Below are 26,643 nucleotides of genomic sequence, written 5' to 3'. Positions count from 1 at the left end.
CCCCTGGAGATACCTGAAATCAGCTGTTAATCGAGTGAGAATAAAGCTGTGCACTCACTGCCACCGGCATCGGGCTGGTGATTCGCTCCGGTAAACTGCTGCTCGGAGAATGCGGGGAGAACGTCGGATTTGGGGACATCGGACCTTGCTGTCCAGGGAAGAAGAAACCTCCGCCATCTCCATCGACGGTGGTGAGCGGAATCTGGGGTGAGCCAGGGGGGCGGCCCAGGACTGTGAGAGCCACATACGACCCAGCTGGTGACAGAAACCAAAACATTCAGTCTGTGCATCTCGCAAAACCACCAGCGACAACACGTACTATCTAAAACAGATTATCTGCTCATTATCACATTGCTGTTTGTGGGAGCTTGCTGTGCGAATTAGCTTCCATGTTTCCTACATTACAACAGTGACTACACTTCAAAAGTACTTTGGGAAATCCTGAGGTTGTGAAAGGCGCTATAGGAATGAAAGTCCTTTTTTTCTGACCAACGGTGAAAGGTGAGGCTCATAAACCTCAATAACCAAAGCCAAACTCAGCTTTACCACAGAATCACCCAGCGTTGTATCCGCTGAATGGGCAGCTCCTTCACTGAAGGATTTGGGGCAAGGCAATTGTAGTAATATTCACTTCCCCACATCAGAGTTGAGATAAGACTGCAGCAGGGCCCAGCTTTACAGGGATCCCTGCTATAGACCACATTTAGCAGCTGGACTGCTGCAGATGTGTGGCTCAGTTATCAGTAGCCCTCAATTTGTTTTTATTTTGATAAGAGCGAATTGTAGACAAGAATGCAATTTCACACGGTATTCCGAGAGCACAGTGGGGGCAGAGCTTCAGGATGCGAGAGTTACACAGAGTGAGCATCCTGCTATCCCCTCACCAACACCCCGCCTTCAGCTCAGCTCAATCGCCAACACTCCCACCCTCGTCAAACCTATCTCCAGGACGCAAGCACATAATCTCAGCCAACATTCCAGGGCAGTGCCGAGGGAGCGCCGCACTGTCGGAGGGGCAGTGCTGAGGGAGTGCTGTAATGGTGGATTTGCCATCTTTCGAATGTGATGTTAAATTCTGGCCCTGTGGGTCTGTTCAGTTGAACATTAAAGATTCGACGGCATTATTCAAATGATAAATAATGTAACACAGTGTTGTTTCAGTACAATTATCTCCTTCATGGTAACTAATATCCGCTGTATTCAGTAACCATCGGGTGGCAAATGTGTTGGCATGCAATATTAGAGGCAGTAATATACACGTAATTCTAAATGCTGTGTATGGTGTGTGGCAAGCACGCGCTTGTGTGTGGAAGGGGGAGGGGAAAGGCGGGAAGGGGAGTGGGGAGGGGGGGGGAAGAGGGAGGGGGAGGGAAGAGGGAAGAGGGAAGAGGGAAGAGGGAAGAGGGAAGAGGGAAGAGGGAAGAGGGAAGAGGGAAGAGGGAAGAGGGAAGAGGGAAGAGGGAAGAGGGAAGAGGGAAGAGGGAAGAGGGAAGAGGGGGAATGCTGCCTGACCTGGGTGATGGGCAGTGTTTTTTTCCATTAAGGTTGGCTGCTGAATGATTGCATTCTGGCTGCTAAACACCTTCACCATGTCACAATGTTGACATTATTGTACAGGAGACGGGTTGGGTTGCACACTGTGTGTCTCTATAGACCGGTGGGATGGCTGGTGACTGTTCCTTACGTGGGGAACTAATTCTCATTAGCCAGGGTTCACTTACACTTAATTAATCGGACCACCTCCACATGATTCGAATGCGTGACCAGCGTCCCATTAACCTGCAGATAGAACACCATCATTAACATAGGCCAGTATTTGCCGATACAATGCACACGGAAAGTTAGATGCATTTTGCCCTCAACAGACCCATGGGTCTCTGTTTAGTTGAGGAAGGGAAACAGAACTAAAGAGAATCACAATTCTTGAACTGGCCCATAGCCTGCAAATAAGCAACCAACTCACTGGTCTAAAGGGAGAATACTTAGCCAGTGTTCCTGCTCTTGATCACAACACAATGACTCCTACTGGGAAATGCCCCAAGTCTGATCAATGGCTGATCGCGGGATCAGATGTGGCTGTGATGCCTCCATAGTGGAAAAGCCCGCTGACACTCGCTGTCCTGGCTCGCGCACAAAGACCGGTCATGGAGCAGCCCCGGGGAATGAAACAGCAGAACAATTAGAATCCCAAAAAGTGACTAAGTTCGAGTGCGAGGGGGGGGCGGGGAGGGCAGGGGGAGAGAGAGAGTGCGGGCGGTGGTGGGGGGACTGAGCAACGGCGGAAGGGTGGGGGGGGAATGTGAGAAGGGGAGTGAGCGAGGGTGGGAAGTGAGCGAGGGGAGGGCAGCGAGAGGGGGAGTGAGCAAGCAGGAGCGAGATGGGGAGTGAAGGTGAAAGCAAGGGAGACTAGAACACAAGGGAGGGAGGGGCAATGGGGAGGGGTGGGGGACAGACAGCGAGCGAGACAGACAGCGAGCGAGACAGACTCACAAAATGAAGCATCAGCTTCAATGAGGTGTCGTTCACTCCCACTGACACACCTTGCTCACTCTTAACAACTCTACTTGTGAATGACCACAGTGAACAGATGATCGAGCTCACCTTAATGATTCTGTCTCCCTGCTGCACACCTGCACGCACAGCGGCCCCATCTGTCAAACATACGCAGAGTTAGACCCAGAACCGAACCACAGCAAACTCTCTCTACGCTGTTTCACACTGAAAATGGTTCAAAACATTTTACTGAAGTTTCCAGATGCAATTGTATAGATTAGGGAGGGAACATTTTAATTATTTTTAAAATGAGGCAGCAAATCAGCTCGCAATATTGAGTGGAGAAAGTTTTGTGAAGTGTGCAGCTGGTGGAGAATTACCCTCTTTGACGGACTGGACAAACACAGGATTATCGCCACTGACCGTCAGACCAAATCCATTCTCATCTCTCTGGATTATCACACAGCGCTGAACCAGACCTGGTTACAAAGAGACAGAGAACAAATTAAATCAGTGAGCAACATTCTGAAATATCACACCGTCAGGGTAAGGAAGCTGGGGGCAGGGAGGCAACGATAGCGGAGTAACCAACAGCCCCCCGGGGGTAAACCCCCCCCCCCACCCCTCTCCCCAGGGTCTGGACCCTGTCTCCTTCTTCTCCACCCCCACTCCCCCCCGGGGCTGGGATCCTTCCCCTCTACACCCCCCCACCCCGGGTCAAAATGCTCCTCCTCCCTGTGGCTGTAGAATGATGTTAACAAGTAGAATTTATTCTCCTCACTGTTGTGATTGAGCGACAACAGCTCACATCCATCCCCACTGCACAATTACACATGGGAGGGCGAGGGGGGGGCGAGCGCAGGCGAAGTGAGTGCGCAGGGGGGGGGGGATTTACCCAAGACAACCCTCGGAATATGTAACTCGGCCTCAACAGGCAGAGATCGGCTCAATTCCGGTAAACTTCAGCATTCGGAGAAACCCACAATGTTTTTGAACAATTTCTACCCAACTGAAGGGATCTTTACTTGTCCTCCAGAGGATGCTGAATTGAAATGCATAAATGGAACGGCAAGGAATCAGACAGGGGGGGGAGGGAACGGAGAGACGGGGGGGGGGGGGGGAAGAAAACGGACAGAGGGACGGACTGGGGGTACGGACAGGCGGAGACGGGGACAGACAAACTGCAGAGATCGGTATCTGCCAGAATCCAAAGTTTAAACACGGACCCACAGATGCAGTGAGATGGTAGAACAGAGGGCATGGCGTCGAGGGCTGTCTGGAAGCCCTTGAACAAGGAATACTCATATTTGTGCAGCCCCATTAATGAAACAAAATATCTCAAGACATTTCACAGAACGAGCGGGCAGGCAGGCAAGAGACGGAGAGGTGAGGGAAGTACAGCTGCTTTTAGAATGGGGTAAGGCTAGCTACAGATTTAAAGTGTAGGGGAGAGAATCTGCAATGCTCTGGCACTGCGAGCAGAGAGACAGGCAGCAAAACACACGGCAGCACAAGAATAAATAGTACATGCACCAGAGTGTGTGGGAAGCACAGCGTCACGTTTACACACCGAGACACACACACACGCTCGCACACACGGGGACACAGAGACACGCTCGCACACACAGAGACACGCTCGCACACACAGAGACACGCTCGCACACACAGAGACACGCTCGCACACTGAAGATGGCTTGGCTCACGTCCACGTTTTAGTTTTAAGTTGCAAGATGTGATCTGATACAAATGGGGATTTTGCTCAGCATCCAGCTGCTTTACGTTATAGTTAGGTTTCGAAGCTGGTTTCGATGCCCCATCGGAGGCAGGTTTGGGTGATTATTGTGTGAAACCCAAGGCTGAGGTGCTGCTGGGCAGCACAGTGGGTGAGTGAAGCAATGAAAATACATCCTCCATTCCAACCAGCAACAAAACACAACACTTGCTCACAGAGGCAGTCAACAACACCAAGCAAGCAAGCAGCCAAGCTCGGACTGCCACACAGCTTACCGTAGGACTCGCGTTTACTCTCATCACAACTGAACCACGACTTCTTTTGTTTGGACGAGCTCTCTGCATAACAGCAGAAAAAATAAAGGAGCAAGAGAGAGAGAGAGAGAGAGAGAGAGAGCGAGAGAGAGAGACACACAACACAGGAGGGGGAAGGGGGCAGGAGGAACATGTAGAGACACAGCTTGACTCTCAGATACAGTGAGATACAGAAACACAGGCACATCACAGAGACACAGAGATACCATCACTATCATACACACGCAAAGTGTACAAGAGAAACTGGACCATTCGGTTAATGTGCAACAAACAGGTAAAAATCTACAGACAATTATTTTAACCAAAAGCGTGGTTAACATTGATGGCCACATGCAACACAGGCAACCAGCACTCACTCAGCCCCCTTCCCCCCCAGTCTACCCCTCTCCCCGTCCCCCAGTCTCCCCCGTTTCCCCCCTGCCCCCCACATAACTGTCCCCAAGCCTCCCTCCCCTCCCCCCAGTCTCTGACCCACTCCCCCCAATTCAGTCCCCCACTCTCTGCCCTCCCCCCCCCGCCACCAATCTCTCCCCCCGAACCCCAGTCTCTGCCCACCACCCGCCCCCCAGCACAAATGTTCAACAAGCATGTTTGTACAGACAGGTTCAGTGACCGACACCGTCACAGCATCACTTGCACAGCAGCCAATGTTAAACTAGTGTCGTACTTTGTGGCTCTGGGAAGGATTGTTAGAATAACCTAACCATGAGATGCAGCCCTGGGAATCTGAGAATGACTGCAGGGACTGCACATATTGACAGCAGGCAGCTCAATCACAAGCCCCACTAAACCCCCGAGCGAAACAGTCTGCGAAACCCCATTGTTTCACTTGGCTCCTGGCCATCGGGAGACTCCATCTCGCCAATAATTCAACCCTCATCTGGGGAATGTGATTTTGTGTGTTTCCAATATTCACATCTCATACTGTGGGGGTAACAGATCAGATAGTTCTTGATATTACGCAAGAACATAAGAATTAGGAACAGTAGACCATCTAGCCCCTCGAGCCTGCTCCGCCATTCAACAAGATCATGGTTGATCTGGCCGTGGACTCAGCTCCACTTACCCACCCGCCCGCTCCCCGTAACCCTTAATTCCCTTATTGGTTAAAAATCTATCTATCTGTGATTTGAATCTATTCAATGAGCTAGCCTCAACTGCTTCCTTGGGCAGAGAATTCCACAGATTCACAACCCTCTGGGAGAAGAAATTCCTTCTCAACTCGGTTTTAAATTGGCTCCCCCGTATTTTGAGGCTGTGCCCCCTAGTTCTAGTCTCCCCGACCAGTGGAAACAACCTCTCTGCCTCTATCTTGTCTATCCCTTTCATTATTTTAAATGTTTCTATAAGATCACCCCTCATCCTTCTGAACTCCAACGAGTAAAGACCCAGTCTACTCAATCTATCATCATAAGGTAACCCTCTCATCTCTGGAATCAGCCTAGTGAATCGTCTCTGTACCCCCTCCAAAGCTAGTATATCCTTCCTTAAGTAAGGTGACCAAAACTGCACGCAGTACTCCAGGTGCGGCCTCACCAATACCCTGTACAGTTGCAGCAGGACTTCCCTGCTTTTGTACTCCATCCCTCTCGCAATGAAGGTCAACATTCCATTCGCCTTCCTGATTACCTGCTGCACCTGCAAACTAACTTTTTGGGATTCAAGGACCCCCAGGTCCCTCTGCACCGCAGCATGTTGTAATTTCTCCCCATTCAAATAATATTCCCTTTTACTGTTTTTTTTTTCCAAGGTGGATGACCTCACATTTTCCAACACTGTATTCCATCTGCCAAACCTTCGCCCATTCGCTTAACCTATCTAAATCTCTTTGCAGCCTTTCTGTGTCCTCTACACAACCCGCTTTCCCACTAATCTTTGTGTCATCTGCAAATTTTGTTACACTACACTCTGAAACCTCTTCCAGGTCATCTATGTATATTGTAAACAGTTGTGGTCCCAGCACCGATCCCTGTGGCACACCACTAACCACCGATTTCCAACCTGAAAAGGACCCATTTATCCCGACTCTCTGCTTTCTGTTAGCCAGCCAATTCTCTATCCATGCTAATACATTTCCTCTGACTCCGCGTACCTTTATCTTCTGCAGTAACCTTTTGTGTGGCACCTTATCGAATGCCTTTTGAAAATCTAAATACACCACATCCATCGGTACACCTCTATCCACCATGCTCGTTATATCCTCAAAGAATTCCGGTAAATTAGTTAAACATGATTTCCCCTTCATGAATCCATGCTGCATCTGCTTGATTGCACTATTCCTATCTAGATGTCCCGCTATTTCTTCCTTAATGATAGCTTGATATTGTTTGAGATGTACGTGTGAGAAACACAGGCTGAACTGATTTAGCGACAGTCAGCTCAGCAAATGTGCTCACTCATTGTGGCCAATGAACTAAGTGCTGAGAAAGAGTCACCTCTGTGACTCCTTCCTCGTTATCTCCTGTTGTACGAGGTCACCAGCAGCCCAGCTGCCTCAGTGAAACTCCATGGAACTACGGGCCAAGTTATGCTCCAGTAAATCCTGGCTCGGCCGTGTTGCCTTGCAAGACGGTCGAGCAGCCGAAGGAACTGAAATATTGTCGGTGCGGTGGGGCCCTGGGGGCAGTGTTACCGTCACCGGGAATCAGCTGCTTCAGCCTGCTGGAAGTTATAGGGAGCCAGATGCACTCAGCTCAAGTCCCCCACCCTCGCTAGATTCACGGCCGCTCCCAAAACCACATCTCATCAATCTCACATCACTTTGGATTAGATTAGTTTGCTCTGAAGGAAGGGGACTGCGTCAGGACTGTGTGTGATTCAGATCATCCTGCACAGCTCCCCGCTGACCCTGGAGACACCTCCCTGCTGTCTGGGTGACAGACCAGCTGCTGTCTGAACCCAGAGTCCCAGAAACAGAATCTCACATACTCTGTGCATCAGTAATTCTCGGGAAGTCGACAGACAGAGACAGAGAAACCCCTGGGGATGCGGGGGGGGTTACACGATACATATACACCCGACTAAATCACCACAAATTCCACCTGTACTGCAGCACCGACCATCACCAGGACTGGGAGCACTGTGCTGAGAAATGGCAATCAACCCAGGAGGTTCGGCACGCCTCAGCCACAACTTGAACACTGAGCACCAGAGCAGAGAAGCACTGAGGGAATGAGAGCTCAGCCACTCACTGCTCCTGAATCCAGTGAAAGTGCGAGCCAGGCCTGGATCTGCTGGGGAGGAACAATCGGGCAATGTACAGCCACAGATTACAGTAAAACCATCAGCACCACACTCGAGGAATGAGAGTTTAACAATGGAAGCTTGTGACCAGCACATTTCACCATGGCTTGGACCGCTCACTAGTTGGAGCAGAAAGTGGGGCCATGTCCCAGACGCGTCTTACCTGTCGGGTCAAACTCGTAGAGAGGAGATTTCTCAGAGTTCTTCTTGTCATGTTTCTTATCCGGCGACAGGTCCTTGTTCGGTACACTTCCTTGCCTGTAACAGAGAACAGCTCACTCCTGACAATCGGATCACAGCACCGAGACACAGCACAGCTCTGTCCCACCCGCTGTCATTATATAAACCGCATACCTTGCTCCAGCTCCATTGTATACACTGCACACCCTCCCTTGTACAGTGAAATCATCAACGCTTCAAGCTCCCCGACACCCAATGCCCCACCTTGGCAACCCTCCTCACCCCCGACACTCAACACCCCGCGCCCCCCAACCCCCCGCCACGCCCTGCTGTGTGCACGCGCCTGTGGGTGTGTGTATGGGTGGGTAGGTGTGAATGGGCACGCGTGCATGGTGGGTAGGCGTGAGGGTGTACGGGTGGGTAGGCGTGAGGGTGTACGGGTGGGTAGGTGTGAGGGTGTACGGGTAGATAGCGACAGTATTTGAGCTGACATGAGGACTGGCCATGTGGGTGTGGGGGAGATGCCTGGAGCCAAAGTTGGAGCAATCACCTCTGGGAAAACGGAGTCGAGTTTTAAAAAACCCAGCTACTTGGAGGATTTATTATTTTGACGTAGAGATGTTTTGGAGTGAATGGGAAAGGCATCTGTCCATTGGGATTGTACATGGTGGGACAGAGTGGGAAAAGACCCAATCCTTCAGCTGATAATGGTTTCTGGAACACACAAGAACATAAGAATTAGGAGCAGGAGTCGACCATTTTGGCCCCACAAGCCTGCTCCGCCATTCAATAAGATCATGGCTGATCTTCGACCTCAAGTCCACTTTCCTGCCCAATCTCCATATCCCTCGATTCCCTTAATATTCAAAAGCCTATCGATCTGAATCTTGAATATACTCAATGACTGAGCATCCACAGCCCTCTGGGCTGGAGAATTCTGGGCTGGCTGTACATTGCCCGATTGTTCCTCCCCAGGAGATCCAGGCCTGGCTCGCACTTTCACTGGGTTCCAGGAGCAGAGAGTGGCCGAGCTCTCATTCCCTCAGTGCTTCTGGTGCTCAGTGTTCAATTTGTGAAAAGATTCACAACCCTTTGAGTAAAGAAATGTGTCTTCATCTCAGTATCAAATGGCCAACCACTCAACCCGAGTCTGTGACCCCAGTTGTTGGCTCTCCAGCCTGGGGAAACAGCCTTTGAGCACCTACCCTGTCAAGCCCTCTAAAAATGTTATACATAAGATCATTTCTTATTTTTCTAAGCTCAAGAAAGTAAAGCCCATTCTACTCAATCTCGCCTCTCATCCCAGGCATCAAATCTAGTAAACCATTGTTACACACCGTCTAAGGCAAATATATCCTTCCATAGGTAAGACCACAAAACTGTGCACAGTACTCCAGTGTGGTCTCACCAAAGTCCTATATAATTGAAACAAGACTTCCTTACTCTTGTACGCCAACCCCCTGCAATAAAGGCCAACAGACCATTTGCCTTCCAGTTGCTTGCTGTACCTGAATGTTAACTTTCTGTGATTCATCTACAAGGTCACCCAAATCCCTCTGCACACTATTTACTACTCTCACCTTTTCAAAAATACTTTGCTTTTCCATTTTTCCTACCAAAGTGGATAATTTTTACATTTCCCCAAGTTATACTCTGCCCGTCACCTTCTTGCCCACTCACAGCCTCTTTGTCTCCTCCTCACAGCTTACGTTCCCACCTAGCTTTGTATCATCAGCAAAGTATACATTGAACTTGATCCCTTCATCTAATCATTGATAGAGATTGTAAATACTTGAGGCTCAAACACTGTTGTCGGAGGAGGAGGCAGAACGGGGACTTCGAGGAGGCCTACAAGAGGCCCATCAGTCGGCGGGAGTTCGTCGTCGTCGGAGGCAGAACGGGGACTTCGAGCAGCCAGCCGGTGCAGCTGCAGCAGGGAGAGAAGGCAAAAAAGTAGAAAGAAATCGAAAGGTGACGTCACAGCCAAGGGGGTAAGTGATTGGTAAGTAGTTTTTCTTTTTCTTTTCTTTATCAGTAAGTAACCTTTCAGCATTGTTGTTGCCAAATTAAGTTTATCTAAGGATTAAGTCATGGCAGGAGAGCTCGGACACGTGTTATGCTCCTCCTGTACTATGTGGGAAGTCAGGGACACTTACGGTGTCCCCGACAACTACGTGTGCGGGAAGTGCCTGCAGCTCCTGAAAGACCTCTTTGCGGCATTGGAGCTGCGGGTGGATTCACTCTGGAGCAACCACGATGCTGAGAATGACGTGAATAGCACGTTTAATGAGTTGGTCTTACCAAAGGTAAAGGGTACACAGTCAGATAGGGAATGAATGACCAACAGGAAGAGCAGTGCAAGGAAGGTAGTGCAGGGGTCCCCAGCGGTCATCCCCCTGCAAAACAGATACATCGCTTTGGGTACTGTTGGGGGGGGATGACACATCAGGGGAGGGCAGCAGCAGCCAAGTTCATGGCACCGTGGCTGGCTCTGCTGCACAGGAGGGCAGGAAAAAGAGTGGGAGAGCGATAGTGATTGGGGATTCAATCGTAAGGGGAATAGATAGGCGTTTCTACGGCCGCAACCGAGACTCCAGGATGCTATGTTGCCTCCCTGGTGCAAGGGTCAAGGATGTCTCGGAGTGGGTGCAGGGCATTCTGAAAAGGGAGGGTGAACAGCCAGTTGTCGTGGTGTATATAGATACCAAGGATATAGGTACAAAAATGGGATGAGGTCCGACAAGATGAATTTAGGGAGCTAGGAGCGAAATTAAAAAGTAGGACCTCAAAAGTAGTAATCTCAGGATTGCTACCAGTGCCACGTGCTAGTCAGAGTAGGAATCGCAGAATAGCTCAGATGACTACGTGGCTTGAGAAGTGGTGCAGAAGGGAGGGATTCAAATTCCTGCGACATTGGAACCGGTTCTGGGGGAGATGGGACCAGTACAAACTGGACGTTCTGCACTTGGGCAGAACCGGAACCAATGTCCAAGGGGGAGTGTTTGCTAGTGCTGTTGGGGAGGAGTTAAACTAATATGGCAGGGGGATGGGAACCTCTGCAGGGAGACAGAGGGAAGTAGAATGGGGGCAGAAGCAAAAGATAGAAAGAAGAAAAGTAAGAGTGGAGGGCAGCGAAACCCAAGGCAAAAAGCAAAAAGGGCCACATTACAGCAAAATTCTAAGGGGGAAAGTGTGTTAAAAAGACAAGCCTGAAGGTTCTGTGCCTCAATGAGAGGAGTATTCGGAATAAGGTGGACGAATTAACTGCGCAGATAGCAGTTAACGGGTATGATTAGAGATAGTAAGGGGAAAAAGTCACTGGTGGGCGTAGTTTATAGGCCCCCAAATAATAACTTCACGGTGGGGCGGGCAATAATCAAGGGAATAATGGAGGCATGTGAAAAAGGAACGGTAGTAATCATGGCGGATTTTACCCTATATATCGATTGGTCAAATCAAATCGCACGGGGTAGCCTTGAGGAGGAATTCATAGAATGCATACGGGATTGTTTCTTAGAACAGTATGTTACAGAACCTACAAGGGAGCAAGCTATCTTAGATCTGGTCCTGTGTAATGAGACAGGAATATGTATTACAAATTCAACCATACTGTGATCACTCATTCCGAGAGGATCTTTCACTAGGAGATCCTCTCGGAATGAGTGATCACAGTATGGTTGAATTTGTAATACAGATTGAGGGTGAGGAAGTTGTGTCAGAAACGAGCGTACTATGCTTAAACAAAGGGGACTACAGTGGGATGAGGGCAGAGTTGGCGAAAGTAGACTGGAAACACAGATTAAACGGTGGCACAATTGAGGAACAGTGGAGGACTTTTAAGGAGCTCTTTCATAGTGCTCAACAAAAATATATTCCACTGAAAAAGGGCGGTAAGAGAAGGGATAACCAGCTGTGGATAACCAAGGGAATAAAGGAGAGTATCAAATTAAAAACCAATGCGTATAAGGTGGCCAAGGTTAGTGGGAAACTAGAAAATTTTAAACGACAGCAAAGAATGACTAAGAAAGCAATAAAGAAAGGAAAGATAGATTACGAAAGTAAACTTGCGCAAAACATAAAAACAGATAGTAAAAGCTTTTACCGATATATAAAATGGAAAAGAGTGACTAAAGTAAATGTTGGTCTCTTAGAAGATGAGAAGGGGGATTTAATAATGGGAAATGTGGAAATGGCTGAGACCTTAAACAATTATTTTGCTTCGGTCTTCACAGTGGAAGACACAAAAACCATGGCAAAAATTGCTGGTCATGGGAATGTGGGAAGGGAGGACCTTGAGACAATCACTAGGGGGGTAGTGCTGGACAGGCTAATGGGACTCGAGGTAGACAAGTCCCCTGGTCCTGATGAAATGCATCCCAGGGTATTAAAAGAGATGGCGGAAGTTATAGCAAAATTCTCTGGACTCTGGGGAGGTACCAGCGGATTGGAAAGCAGCTAATATAGCGCCTCTGTTTAAAAAAGTGGGCAGACAAAAGGCAGGTAACTATAGGCCAGTTAGTTTAACATCTGTAATGGGGAAAATGCTATCATTAAGGAAGAAATAGCGGGACATCTAGATAGGAATCGTGCAATCAAGCAGACGCAATATGGATTCATGAAGGGGAAATCATGTTTAACTAATTTACTGGAATTCTTTGAGGATATAACGAGCATGGTGGATAGAGGTGTACCGATGGATGTGGTGTATTTAGATTTTCAAAAGGCATTCGGTAAGGTGCCACACAAAAGGTTACTGCAGAAGATAAAGGTACGCGGAGTCAGAGGAAATGTATTAGCATGGATAGAGAATTGGCTGGCTAACAGAAAGCAGAGAGTCGGGATAAATGGGTCCTTTTCAGGTTGGAAATCGGTGGTTAGTGGTGTGCCACAGGGATCAGTGCTGGGACCACAACTGTTTACAATATACATAGATGACCTGGAAGAGGGGACAGAGTGTAGTGTAACAAAATTTGCAGATGACACAAAGATTAGTGGGAAAGCGGTTGTGTAGAGGACACAGAGAGGCTGCAAAGAGATTTAGATAGGTTAAGCGAATGGACTAAGGTTTGGCAGATGGAATACAATGTCAGAAAATGTGAGGTCATCCACCTTGAAAAAAAAACAGTAAAAGGGAATATTATTTGAATGGGGAGAAATTACAACATGCTGCGGTGCAGAGGGACCTGGGGGTCCTTGTGCATGAAACTCTTTTGAGTTTACCTGCAAAAACATAAACATTAAAACCATGCCACCCGACCTGGGTGACACAGCAGACATTTTCAAGGCCCCAAAAGTTAGTTTGCAGGTGCAGCAGGTAATCAGGAAGGCGAATGGAATGTTGGCCTTCATTGCGAGAGGGATGGAGTACAAATGCAGGGAGGTCCTTCTGCAACTGTACAGGGTATTGGTGAGGCCGCACCTGGAGTACTGCGTGCAATTTTGGTCACCTTACTTAAGGAAGGATATACTTTGGAGGGCGTACAGAGACGATTCACTATAGATGGAGTAGACTGGATCTTTACTTGTTGGAGTTCAGAAGGATGAGGGGTGATCTTATAGAAACATTTAAAATAATGAAAGGGATAGACAAGATAGAGGCAGAAAGGTTGTTTCCACTGGTCGGGGAGACTAGAACTAGGGGGCACAGCTTCAAAATACGGGGGAGCCAATTTAAAACCGAGTTGAGAAGGAATTTCTTCTCCCAGAGGGTTGTGAATCTGTGGAATTCTCTGCCCAAGGATGCAGTTGAGGCTAGCTCATTGAATGTATTCAAATCACAGATAGATAGATTTTTAACCAATAAGGGAGTTAAGGGTTATGGGGAGCGGGCGGGTAAGTGGAGCTGAGTCCACGGCCAGATCAGCCATGATCTTGTTGAATGGCGCAGCAAGCTCGAGGGGCTAGATGACTTATTCCTGTTACTAATTCGTATGTTCGTATGTATGATGTAATTGGCATCACAGAGATATGGCTCCAGGGTGACCAAGGCTGGGAACTCAACATCCAAGGGTATTCAACATTTAGGAAGGATAGACAGAAAGGAAAAGGAGGCGGGGTGGCATTACTGGTTAAAGAGGAAATTAACGCAACAATAAGAAAGGACATTAGCTTGGATGATGTGGAATCGGTATGGGTGGAGCTATGGAATATCAAGGGGCAGAAAACGCTAGTGGGAGTTGTGTACACACCACCAAACAGTAGTAATGAGGATGCGGACAGCATCAAACAAGAAATAAGGAATGCATGCAATAAAGGTACAGCAGTTATCATGGCTGACTTTAATCTACATATTGATTGGGCTAACCAAACTGGTAGCAATGCGGTGGAGGAGGATTTGCTGGAGCATATTAGGGATGGTTTTCTAGATCAATATGTCGAGGAACCAACTAGGGAGCTGGCCATCCTAGACTGGGTGATGTGTAATGAGAAAGGACTAATTAGCAATCTTGTTGTGCGAGACCCCTTGGGGAAGAGTGACCATAACATGGTAGAATTCTTTATTAAGATGGAGAATGACACAGTTAATTCAGAAACTAGGGTCCTGAACTTAAGGAAAGGTAAGTTCAATGGTTTGAGGCGTGAATTGGGGAGAATAGACTGGCAAATGATACTTAAAGGGTTGACGATGGATAGGCAATGGCAAACATTTAAAGATCAGATGGATGAACTTCAGCAATTGTACATTCCTGTCTGTGGAGTGAAAATAAAACGGGGAAGGTGGCTCAACCGTGGCTAACAAGGGAAATTAAGGATCGTGTTAAATCCAAGGAAGAGGCATACAAATTGGCCAGAAAAAGCAGCAAACCTGAGGACTGGGAGTAATTTAGAATTCAGCAGAGGAGAACAAAGGGTTTAATTAAGAAGTGGAAAATAGAGTACGAGAAGAAGCTTGCTGGGAACATAAAAACTGACTGCAAAAGCTTCTATAGATATATGAAGAGAAAAAGATTAGTGAAGATAAATGTAGGTCCCTTGCAGTCGGATTCAGGTGAATTTATAATGGGGAACAAAGAAATGGCAGACCAATTGAACAAATACTTTGGTTCTGTCTTCACGAAGGAAGACACAAATAACCTTCTGGAAGTAATGGGGAAACTGTTGGAATCAATTATTAAGGATTGGAAAGCAGTGACAGTGACAGGATCGGTCCAAGTCAGCATGGATTTATGAAGGGGAAATCATGCTTGACAAATCTTCTGGAACTAGTAGAGTGGACAAGAGAAAACCAGTGTATTTGTACTTTCAAAAGGCTTTTGACAAGGTCCCACACAAGAGTTTGGTGTGCAAAATCAAAGCGCATGGTATTGGGGGTAATGTACTGATGTGGATAGAGAATTGGTTGGCAGACAGGAAGCAAAGAGTCGGGATAAACAGGTCCTTCTCAGAATGGGAGGCAGTAACTAGTGGAGTACCGCAGGGCTCAGTGCTGGGACCCCAGCTCTTTACAATATAAATTAATGATTTGGATGAAGGAATTGAGTGTAATATCTCCAAGTTTGCAGATGACACTAAGCTGGGTGGCTGTGTGAGCTGTGAGAAGGACACTAAGAGGCTTTAGGGTGACTTGGACAGATTAGGCGAGTGGGCAAATTCATGGCAGATGCAGTATAATGTGGATAAATGTGAGGTTATCCACTTTGGGGGCAAAAACGCGAAGACAGAATATTATCTGAATGGCGGCAGATTAAGAAAAGGGGAGGTGCAACAAGTCCTGGGTGTCATGGTTCATCAGTCATTGAAAGTTGCCATACAGGTACAGCAGGCGGTGAAGAAGGCAAATGGCATGTTGGCCTTCATAGCTAGGGGATTTGAGTATAGGAGCAGGGAGGTCTTACTGCAGTTGTACAGGGCCTTGGTGAGGCCTCACCTGGAATATTGTGTTCAATTTTGGTCTCCTAATCTGAGGAAGGACATTCTTGCTATTGAGGGAGTGCAGCGAAGGTTCACCAGACTGATTCCCGGGATGGCTGGACTGACATATGAGGAGAGACTGGATTGACTGGGCCTTTATACATTGGAGTTTAGAAGGATGAGAGGGGATCTCATAGAAACATATAAGATTCTGACGGGACGGGACAGGTTAGATGCAGGAAGAATGTTCCTGATGTTGGGGAAGTCCAGAACTAGGGGACACAGTCTTAGTATAAGGGGTAGGCCATTTAGGACTGAGATGAGAAGAAACTTCTTCACTCAAGAGAGTTGTTAACCTGTGGAATTCCCTGCCGTAGAGAGTTGTTGATGCCAGTTCATTGGATATATTCAACAGGGAGTTAGATAAGGCCCTTACGGCTAAAGGGGTCAAGGGTTATGGAGAGAAAGCAGGAAAGGGGTACTGAGAAAATGTTCAGCCATGATCTTATTGCATGGCGGTGCAGGCTCGAAGGGCCGAATGGCCTACTCCTGCACCTATTTTCTATGTTTCTATGTTCCTTACCCTAATCCACTAGTTACACCCTGCCATCCCAAAAATGACCTGTTTATTTCTACTCTCTGCTTGCTGCCCATTAATCAATCCTCACTCCGAGCTAATATATTACTCCCAATCCGATGTGCTCTAACTTTATGTAATAACCTCGTGTGATACCTATCGAATGCCTTTTGAAAATCCAAATATACTCTGTCCACTGGTTCCCCTTTATCTACCCTGCTAATTACAGCCTCAAAAATCTGTAATGTCAAACAGAATGTTCCTTTCATAAAACCAGAGTGACTCTGCCTAATCATATTATGATTTTCTAATAGGGAGATAAAGAAAGTACTAAGAGGTGCAAAAGGAGAGTATGAACAAAAACATGAAAGGATATCAAAACTAACAGTAAAGTTTTTTTTATAAATATATTGAGAGAGTGGTTTGGGGGATGTGAGCCCACTGAAGCCACATGCAGGTGGGACTATAATGGACAAGGAGGAAATGGCAGACTCATTAAATGAGGACCATGTCTGTTTTCACAATGGAGGAAGCGGACAAAATGCCAGCGGGACACGGGAACCAGAAGAAGTCAAGGGAAGGAACTTAATGGATTTAATACAATTAATAAAATGGTAAATGGAGAAAATAATAGGACTTAAGATACACAAAACTGCTGGACCTGATGGTTTCCACACTCGGGTAGTAAAAGAAACAGGTAAGGGAATTTCAGATACTTTAGTCATAATTTTCTCCAGATTTGATCATTGTGCCTTTAAACTGGCCAATTTCAAATGGAAGGCTATGACCAGAGGTGTTCCTCAGGGGTCTGCTCTGGGGCCTCAGCTTTTCACCATATTTACTCAAGACTTCAATGAAGAAAGCGAGAGTTTTGCAGACAACACTAAGTTAGGAGGGACAATAAGTAGGACAGAGGAGAGCAGGAAGTTACAAAGGGACAGACAGACTAAGAACGTGGGCAAAACTGAGGCAAAGAGAGTTCAATGCGAGGAAGTGTGAGGCCATCCACTTTGGATCTGAGAAATATAAACTGAAATATTTTCTAAATAGTGAAAAATTAGGGGCTGAGGAGCAGCAGAGATTTAGGGGTCCACGTGCACATATCACTAAAAGCTAGTGTAAGGTTACAAAAAGTAATCAAAAAGCTAATGGAATGTTAGCCTTTATCTCGAGGGGGCAAGAATACACAAGGAGGAAGTGATGCTTCAGCTGTCGGGAGCTCTGCGTTCCGTTCTAGCACCGTACCTCGGAGAATATATTGGCTTTGGAGGGAGTGCAACGCAGGTTCACCCAAATAATGCCAGGGCTTAAAGGGTTAAATAGGGACCGGTTGCATTGACTAAGCTTGTATTCCCTGCAGTATAGAAGATCGTGGGGTCATTCAATTGAGGTGTTTAAAATGTTAAAAGGATTCGATAGAGTAGATAGAGAGAAACCTTAGAGGACGAGACCGGGGAATTAGTAATGGGGAACATGGAGATGGCAGAAACTCTGAACAAATATTTTGTATCAGTCTTTACGGTAGAGGACACTAACAATATTCCAACAGTGGATAATCAAGGGACTATGGGCGGGGGGGGGGGGAGGAACTTAACACAATCACAATCACTAAGGAGCTGGAACTCAGTAAGATAATGGGCCCAAGTTTCCACTTGATTTGCGCCTGATTTTTAGGAACAACTGGTGGAGAACGGACTATCTTAGAAATCGCAATTCTCCACATTTTTTTTTCTGCAGTTCTAGTCAGTTAGAACAGTTCCACTTTGGAACAGAATTTTTTCTTCAAAAGGGGGCGTGTCCGGCCACTGACGCCTGATTTCAAAGTTTCCACAGTGAAAACGTACTCCAAACTAACTTAGAATGGAGCAAGTGAAGATTTTTGTAGAACTGAAAAAACCTGTTCTACACATTAAAAAATCAGGCGCAGGTTACAAATTAGGCGTCCAGAACGAGGTGGGGGGGGAAGGGAACTCATTAAATTCTACAATAAATCCTTATTTATACTTCTACAAATAAATCCAACCTGAATAAACATTTATAAGCAAAGAAAAGATTAAATAAACCATCTTCCTACCTGTGTGAAAGTGCTTCAGGCAGGGAGAATGTTGCAGGCGTTCGTTCCCGCGGCGGGCGGGGGGGGGGGATTAAACAGCCGTTTCGTTCCCGCGGCTGGGGGGGGGGGAATTAAACAGCCGTTTCATTCCCGCGGGGGGGGGGGGGGGGGGGAGGAGACAGTGAGAAGGCTGCAAGTGCTGATGGCAATGTGCTTTTATTAAAAATTGTTCAAAATTTAAACAGCTACAAAGAACTACAAAAATGTCCGAGTGCCAATGTTTTTTTCACACTGAGCATGTGCGAACGCTCCAACGCACACACACAGCGATGCCGGCAGGAAAAAAACTAATTTAAATAATACCCGCCCCCTCTCACTTACAAAATCGGCGCCAGTGTAGGCTCTGCGCCAGCAGACATGGAGCTGCAGAACGCTCCAGAATTGCGAGGTTTTTTTTAGGCGCCGTTTTAGGCACGAAAAACGGGCGCCCAGCTCGGAGGGGCGCCCGTTTTTTATCGTGTGGAAACTTGGGCTCAATGGAACTAAAGACAGATAAATCCCTTGGACCTGATGGCTTGCATCCTAGGGTCTTAAGAGAAGTAGCAGGGATTGTGGATGCATTGGTTGTAATTTACCAAAATTCCCTGGATTCTGGGGAAGTCCCAGCAGATTGGAAAACTGCAAATGTAACGCCCCTATTTGAAAAAGGAGGCAGACAAAAAGCAGAAAACTATAGACCAGTTAGCCGAACATCTGTGGTTGGGAAAATGTTGGAGTCCATTATTAAAGAAATAGTAGCAGAACATTTGGAAAAGCATAATTTGGTCAGGCAGAGTCAGCATGGATTTATGAAGGGAAAGTCATGTTTGACAAATTTGCTGGAGTTCTTTGAGGATGGAGTGAACAGGGTGGATAAAGGGGAACCAGTGGATGTGGTGTATTTGGAATTCCAAAAGGCATTTGACAAGGTGCCACATAAAAGGTTATTGCACAAGATAAAGTTCACAGGGTTGAGGGTAATATATTAGCATGGATAGAGGATTGGCTAACAGAAAACAGAGAGTCGGGATAAATGGTTCATTCTCTGGTTGGCAATCAGTAACTAGTGGGGTGCCGCAGGGATCAGTGCTGGGACCCCAACTATTTACAATCTATATTAACGACTTGGAAGAAGGGACTGAGTGTAACGTAGCCAAGTTTGCTGACAATACAAAGATGGGAGGAAAAGCAATGTGTGAGGAGGACACAAAAAATCTGCAAAAGGACATAGACAGGCTAAGTGAGTGGGCAAAAATTTGGCAGATGGAGTATAATGGAAAGTGTGAGGTCATGCACTTTGGCAGAAAAAAATCAAAGAGCAAGTTATTATTTAAATGGAGAAAGATTGCAAAGTGCTGCGGTACAGTGGGACCTAGGGGTACTTGTGCATGAAACACAAAAGGATAGTATGCAGGTACAGCAAGTGATCGGGAAGGCCAATGGAATCTTGGCCTTTATTGCACAGGGGATGGAGTATAAAAGCAAGGAAGTCTTGCTACAGCTATACAGGGTATTGGTGAGGCCACACCTGGAATACTGCCTGCAGTTTTGCTTTCTATATTTACGAAAGGATATGCTTGCTTTGGAGGCAATTCAGAGAAGGTTCACTAGGTTGATTCCGGAGATGAGGGGGTTGACTTATGAGGAAAGGTTGAGCAGGTTGGGCCTATACTCATTGGAATTCAGAAGAATGAGAGGTGATCTTATTGAAAGGTATAAGATTATGAGGGGGCTTGACAAGGTGGATGCAGAGAGGATGTTTCCACTGATGGGGGAGACTAAAACTCAGGGGCATAATCTTAGAATAACGGGCCGGCCATTTAAAACTGAGATGAGGAGAAATTTCTTTTCTCAGAGGGTTGTGGACCTGTGGAATTCGCTGCCTCAGAGAGCTGTGGAAGCTGGGTCAGTGAATAAATTTAAGACAGAGATGGACAGTTTCTTAGCCGATATGGGAATAAGGGGTTATGGGGAGCGGGCAGGAAAGTGGACCTGAGTCCATGATCGGATCAGCCATGATGATATTAGATGGTGGAGCAGGCTCGAGGGGCTGTATGGCCTACTCCTGCTCCTATTATGTTCTTATGTAAACTATTTCCTCTGGTGGGTGGAGTCCAGAACAAGGGGGCATAAACTTCAAACAAGCTAGGCTGTTCAGGGCTGACGTCAGGAAGCACTTCTTCACACAAAGGGTAGTGGAAATCTGGAACTCTCTCCCCCTATTGAGGCTAGGAGTCAATTGAAAATTTCAACACAGAATTATCGATTTTTGTTGGGTAAGGGTATTAAGGGAGAGGGAGTAGAGGTGCAGATCAGCCATGATCTCAGAATGGTGGAACAAGTAGAGAGGCTGAAGGGCCTCCTCCTGTCCCTATGTTTTTATGCATTCCTACAAACCTTCAGAGCTTTGGTCTTATGTAGATTTTCATTCGATTTCTGCATCATTCAGAGTACCTAGCAACCATAAGATACTGCCAACATTAAGTCGCACCTCACGCAGCGGGCCATTATCACAAGTCACACCTCGCGCAGTGCACCATTACCCCGCTGTGCACAATCACCACCACCATCGCAATATAATGGATGACTTGTAAAACGTTAAAATTGTGTTGCCTTATAAAAACCCCTCAAAATGCTGAACACCTCTCTAGTTAACAGATCTCTACTTAAATATATCTCTACTGAAAAGAGCCCCAGTTTCTCTGGTATATCCTCGTAACTAAATCCATGGAATCATCACAGTGAACGTCTCCTGCATCCTCCCCTAAACTAAAACATTCAAAACTGGACACATTCAAACCGTGGCCCAACCAATGATTTGAATGGGTTTGGTATTACTTACTGAGCCGAGCTCAATAACCCTGGTTTATAAAAGCTAGACTTTATCAACAGGTTCCGACTTTTCCTGATTCACATGTCTGATGCCGGATGTCTCTGCTTCTTGCATCATAGCCGTGACAGTTTCTCACGACTGCCCTGCCAGTATTTCTCCATTACTACCGCTAGGCTTTCTATGAAGATGGTGGACAAACAGCAATTTAATGCTCAATCCCCACCATGGAGACCAATTCTTAGAGAAGACCAAATGTTGGGTAGATTACGTACCTTCGTACGTGGTGACGCGAGACACTCCAGAAATCGACTAGGCCCAGCTAACACCAAAGGTCTTTCCGCATCGCCCAGCTCTTACACTACCTTTAACGAGTTCTCAGACTCACACATCGTTCCGACTTGGAAATACAATTGTCTGTTTCTTCATCATCACTGGCTCAAAATCCTGCAACTCCTTCCCTAACAGCACTGTGGGAGCACCTTCACCACACGGACTGCAGCGGTTCCAAGTGGGGGCTCACTACTAACATCTCATGGGCAATTGGGGATGGGCAATAAATATCGGCCTTGCCAGCGACACCCACAAGCCGAAAGACTGGTCCAACACTTGATCGATGGAAGTTTGGATAAATCGCCAATTTGAGAGGAGATTGTCTCCAGAAACAGTGTCCGGCCAATATTAGAGGGGGAACCAGGAACATAATGCACTTTCACTCCCACTTTATTAATTTGCTACCCCGAATCATATTTCCCAGGTGCTGTCTTCCCCCAAACTTTCATTCTCATTTTTATGGCATGAGATTGCTCTGCATGCTCTAGGTCTGGACTCCCAACAGAGCAACCCATGCAGCAGGCAAGAGAGAGGCCTGGGCAGGGGCCTGCGGGGGGAGGGGAAAAACAGTGGAGGGAGGACCTGGGGGGCAGGGGCCGGGAGGGAGGCCTGGGGGAGGGGAGACAGTGGGGGCCTGGGGTGTAGTGAGGGCATTGGGAGACGGCAGGGGCCTTTGCGGGGGTGGGGGGGGTGCTGTGGGGGCTTGGGGGGGGGGGGGTGGTAGCGAGGGCCTGTGGGGGGTGTAGTGTGGGCGCTGGGAGATGGCAGCAGCTTGGGGGAGGGGGGGTGGGCTGTGGGGATGTGGAAGGGGGGCGAAACGGCGTGGACCGGGAATGGTGGGGCGCGCGGTGGGAGGGCGGGGGGGGCAGTGGGGGCCTGGGGGGCTCAGAGAGAACTCTAGTTATACGTACAAGTTCTTAAGCCTCTTAAATGGTTTCTGGACGGTCTGAGATGGCCAATCACTCTCACCCATTGTGTCGTGAGCTCTTACCTGGGAAGTCTTCTGATGGGAAACCTGGAATTAAAGAAAGCAGCTCGAGTTAGAGAGCCCAGCGCTATTCACTCAGTAACCCAACCCAATGCCACTCGCCCAATGCCACTCCAGAGCAAGGAGCACAGAATACAGGACAGGAGAAAGCCCTTTGGCCCATCGTGTCTGCGCTGGCTCTTTGCAAGAGCTATCCACTTAGTCCCACTCCCCTGCTGTTTTCCTGTGGTCCTGCAAATTTCTTCCTCTCAATGATTTATCCAAATCCCTTTGGAAGATTATTGAATCTGCTTCCACAACCCTTTCAGGCAGTGCATTCCAGATCACAACAACTCGCTGCATTAAAAAAACCTTTCCTCATGTCGCCTAGTTATTTTTTGCCAATCACCTTAAATCTGTGCCCTCATTACCGACCCATAAGGAGCAGGAGAAGTAGGCCATACGGCCCCTCGATCCCGCTCCGCCATTCAATAAGATCATAGCTGAACTGATTGTGGACTCAGTTCCACTTCCCCGTCCGCTCCCCATAACCCTTTATCCCCTTATCGTTTAAGAAACCGTCCATCTCTGTCTTAAATGTATTCAATGCCCCAGCTTCCACAGCTCTCAGAGGCAGCGAATTCCACAGATTTCCAACCCTCTGAGATGAAATTTATCCTCATCTCAGTTTTAAATGGGCCCTAAGATCATGCACTCTAGTTCCCGTCTCCTCCATCAGTGGAAACATCCTCTCTGCATCCACCTTGTCAAGCCCCCTCATAATCTTATAAGTTTCAATAAGATCACCTCTCATTCTTCTGAATTCCAATGAGTAGAGGCCCAACCTACTCAACCTTTCCTCATAAGTCAACCCCCTCATCTCCGGAATCAACCGAGTGAACCTTCTCTGAACTGCCTCCAAAACAAGTATATCCTTTTGTAAATATAGAAAGCAAAACTGCACGCAGTATTCCAGGTGTGGCCTCACCAATACCCTGTATAACGTTAGCAAGACTTCCCTGCTTTTATACTCCATCCCCTTTGCAATAAAGGCCAAGATTCCATTGGCCTTCCTGATCACTTTGCTGTACCCACATATTCTCCTTTTGTGTTTCATGCACAAGTACCCCTAGGTCCCGCTGTATTGCAGCACTTTGCAATCTTTCTCCATTTAAATAATAACTTGCTTTTTGATTTTTTTCTGCCAAAGTGCATGACCTCACACTTTCCAACATTATACTCCATCTGCCAAATTTTTGCCCACTCACTTAGCCTGTCTATGTACTTTTGCAGATTTTTTGTGTCCTCCTCACACATTGCATTTCCTCCCATCTTTGTATCGTCAGCAAACTTGGCTACCTACTAGTAACTGGTTGCCAACCAGAGAATGAACAATTTATCCCGACTCTCTGTTTTCTGTTAGTTAGCCAATCCTCTATCCATGCTAATATATTACCCCCAACCCCGTGAACTTTTATCTTGTGCAGTAACCTTTTATATGGCACCTTGTCAAATGCCTTTTGGACGTCCAAATACATTTCCAAGTCCATCCACTGGTTCCCCTTTATCCACCCTGTTCGTTACATCCTCAAAGAATTCCAGCAAATTTGTCAAACATGACTTCCCCTTCATAAATCCATGCTGACTCTGCCTGACCGAATTTTGCTTTTCCAAATGTCCTGCTACTGCTTCTTTAATAATGGACTCCAACATTTTCCCAACCACAGATGTTAGACTAACTGGTCTATAGTTTCCTGCTTTTTGTCTGCCTCCTTTTTTAAATAGGGCCGTTACATTTGCAGTTTTCCAATCTGCTGGGACCTCCCCAGAATCCAGGGAATTTTTGTAAATTACAACCAATGCATCCACAATCCCTGCTGCTACTTCTCTTAAGACCCTAGGATGCAAGCCATCAGGTCCATTATCTTACTGAGTACCACCTCCTTCGTGATTGTGATTGTGTAAAGTTCCCCACCCCCCACACACCCCCTACCCCTACCCCCTACCCCCTACCCCCACCCCCCCCACACCCTACCCCCCTCCCCTCCAGGATCCCATGTGCCTTCTCAACTCGTCCCACCACCCCCAGGTCTCTCTGTTCCTACACCCACTTTAAGGTTATATTGCCTCTCTCTATTGTCCCTACCAAAATGCATCACTTTCACTTCTCTGTATTAAATGTAATGCCATGTGTCTGCCCAACTTACAAGTCTGTCTATGTCCTCCTGAGGTCTGGTACCATCCTCAGCATTGCTGACTGCAGTTCCCAGGTTTGTTTCCTCTGCAAACATTGCAATTATACCCAAGGCCTTTAACAAATCCGTACTGACCTCCATTTATTAGCCCATATTTTCCCAAGTGAGAATTAATTTTCTCTGGCCTGTAGTTGCCTGGTTTATCCTGGTCGCCATTTTTTTTTTGAACATGAGTGAAACATTTACAATCCTCCAGTCCTCTGGCACCACCTCCATATCGAAGGCAGATCGGAAGATTGTGGCCAGATCTTCTGTAATTTCCACCCTTACTTTCACCAGCAACCTGGGATGCTCACCATCCTACCGGGTGACTATTCTACTCAACACTACCATGTGCTGGTGCAGTTTCACCTACCTCGCACAAACTGCAGGGGGAGGGGGGTAAAGACCCCAAGGACGACCGTTGTTTAATTACACCCAGATCTCAGAGTGAATGCTGCATAAGTTCCTCCTCCTCCTCTATTACCAAGGCAAACATTGCTTCCACACACCAACTACAGCCTGTAGAACTGTACCCCAGTGAGAGTCAGTGTGTCTGGGCCCCATAACCCAGTGAGAGTCAGTGAGTGTGGGCCCCATACCCCAGTGAGTGTTGGAACCGTACCCCAGTGAGAGTCAGTGCCTATGGAACTGTACCCCATGAGAGTCAGTGTGTGAGGGACCCGTACCCCAGTGAGAATCAGTATCTGTGGGACTGTACCCTAGTGAGAGTCAATGTGTGTGGGACTGTACCCCAGTGAGAGTCAGTGTGTGTGGGACTGTACCCCAGTGAGAGTCAGTGTGTGTGGGACCCGTACCCCATGAGAGTCAGTGCCTATGGAACTGTACCCCATGAGAGTCAGTGTGTGAGGGTCCCGTACCCCAGTGAGAGTCAGTGTGTGTGGGACTGTACCCAAGTGAGAGTCAGTGTGTGAGGGACTGTACCCCAATGAGAGACAGTGTGTTTGGGACTGTACCCCAATGAGAGACAGTGTGTTTGGGACCTGTACCCCTGTGAGAGTCAGTGTGTATGGGACTGTACCCCAGTGAGAGTCAGTGTGTGTGGGACCTGTACCCCAGTGAGAGTCAGTGTGTGTGGGACTGTACCCCAGTGAGAGTCAGTGTGTGTGGGACCTGTACCCCAGTGAGAGTCAGTGTGTGTGGGACTGTACCCCAGTGAGAGTCAGTGTGTGTGGGACTGTACCCCAGTGAGAGTCAGTGTGTGTGGGACTGTACCCCAGTGAGGGTCAGTGTGTGGGGGACTGTACCCCAGTGAGGGTCAGTGTGTGGGGGACTGCACCCCAGTGAGGGTCAGTGTGTGTGGGACTGTACCCCAGTGAGAGACAGTGTGTGTGGGACTGTACCCCAGTGAGAGACAGTGTGTGTGGAACTGTACCCCAGTGAGGGTCAGTGTGTGGGGGACTGTACCCCAGTGAGGGTCAGTGTGTGTGGGACTGTACCCCAGTGAGAGACAGTGTGTGTGGGACTGTACCCCAGTGAGAGTCAGTGTGTGTGGGACCTGTACCCCAGTGAGAGTCAGTGTGTGTGGGACTGTACCCCAGTGAGAGTCAGTGTGTGTGGGACCTGTACCCCAGTGAGAGTCAGTGTGTGTGGGACTGTACCCCAGTGAGAGTCAGTGTGTGTGGGACTGTACCCCAGTGAGGGTCAGTGTGTGGGGGACTGTACCCCAGTGAGGGTCAGTGTGTGTGGGACTGTACCCCAGTGAGGGTCAGTGTGTGTGGGACTGTACCCCAGTGAGGGTCAGTGTGTGTGGGACTGTACCCCAGTGAGAGTCAG

General features: G+C 47.7%; 1 protein-coding gene across 1 annotated transcript; it reads right to left on the bottom strand.

Annotated features, from left to right (window-relative positions):
* Positions 1–58: 58 nt before the first annotated feature.
* LOC139243998 (rho guanine nucleotide exchange factor 12-like) lies at positions 59–24,903 on the bottom strand (the record flags this gene model as incomplete). The annotated part of the gene is made up of 7 exons (XM_070870937.1): positions 24,820–24,903; positions 22,557–22,660; positions 7,946–8,040; positions 2,874–2,972; positions 2,602–2,651; positions 1,722–1,779; positions 59–255 (listed from the first exon to the last, which is right to left on the bottom strand). Coding segments are annotated over exons 1-7 (687 nt in total), but the record flags the coding sequence as incomplete, so codon positions are not given.
* Positions 24,904–26,643: the final 1,740 nt, after the last annotated feature.

Source organism: Pristiophorus japonicus, unplaced genomic scaffold (genome assembly GCF_044704955.1).
Source record: "Pristiophorus japonicus isolate sPriJap1 unplaced genomic scaffold, sPriJap1.hap1 HAP1_SCAFFOLD_1963, whole genome shotgun sequence".
NCBI lineage: Eukaryota > Metazoa > Chordata > Chondrichthyes > Pristiophoridae > Pristiophorus > Pristiophorus japonicus.
The sequence above is the reverse complement of the archived record's forward strand: the minus strand, read 5'-3'. Positions and strand labels throughout refer to the sequence as shown.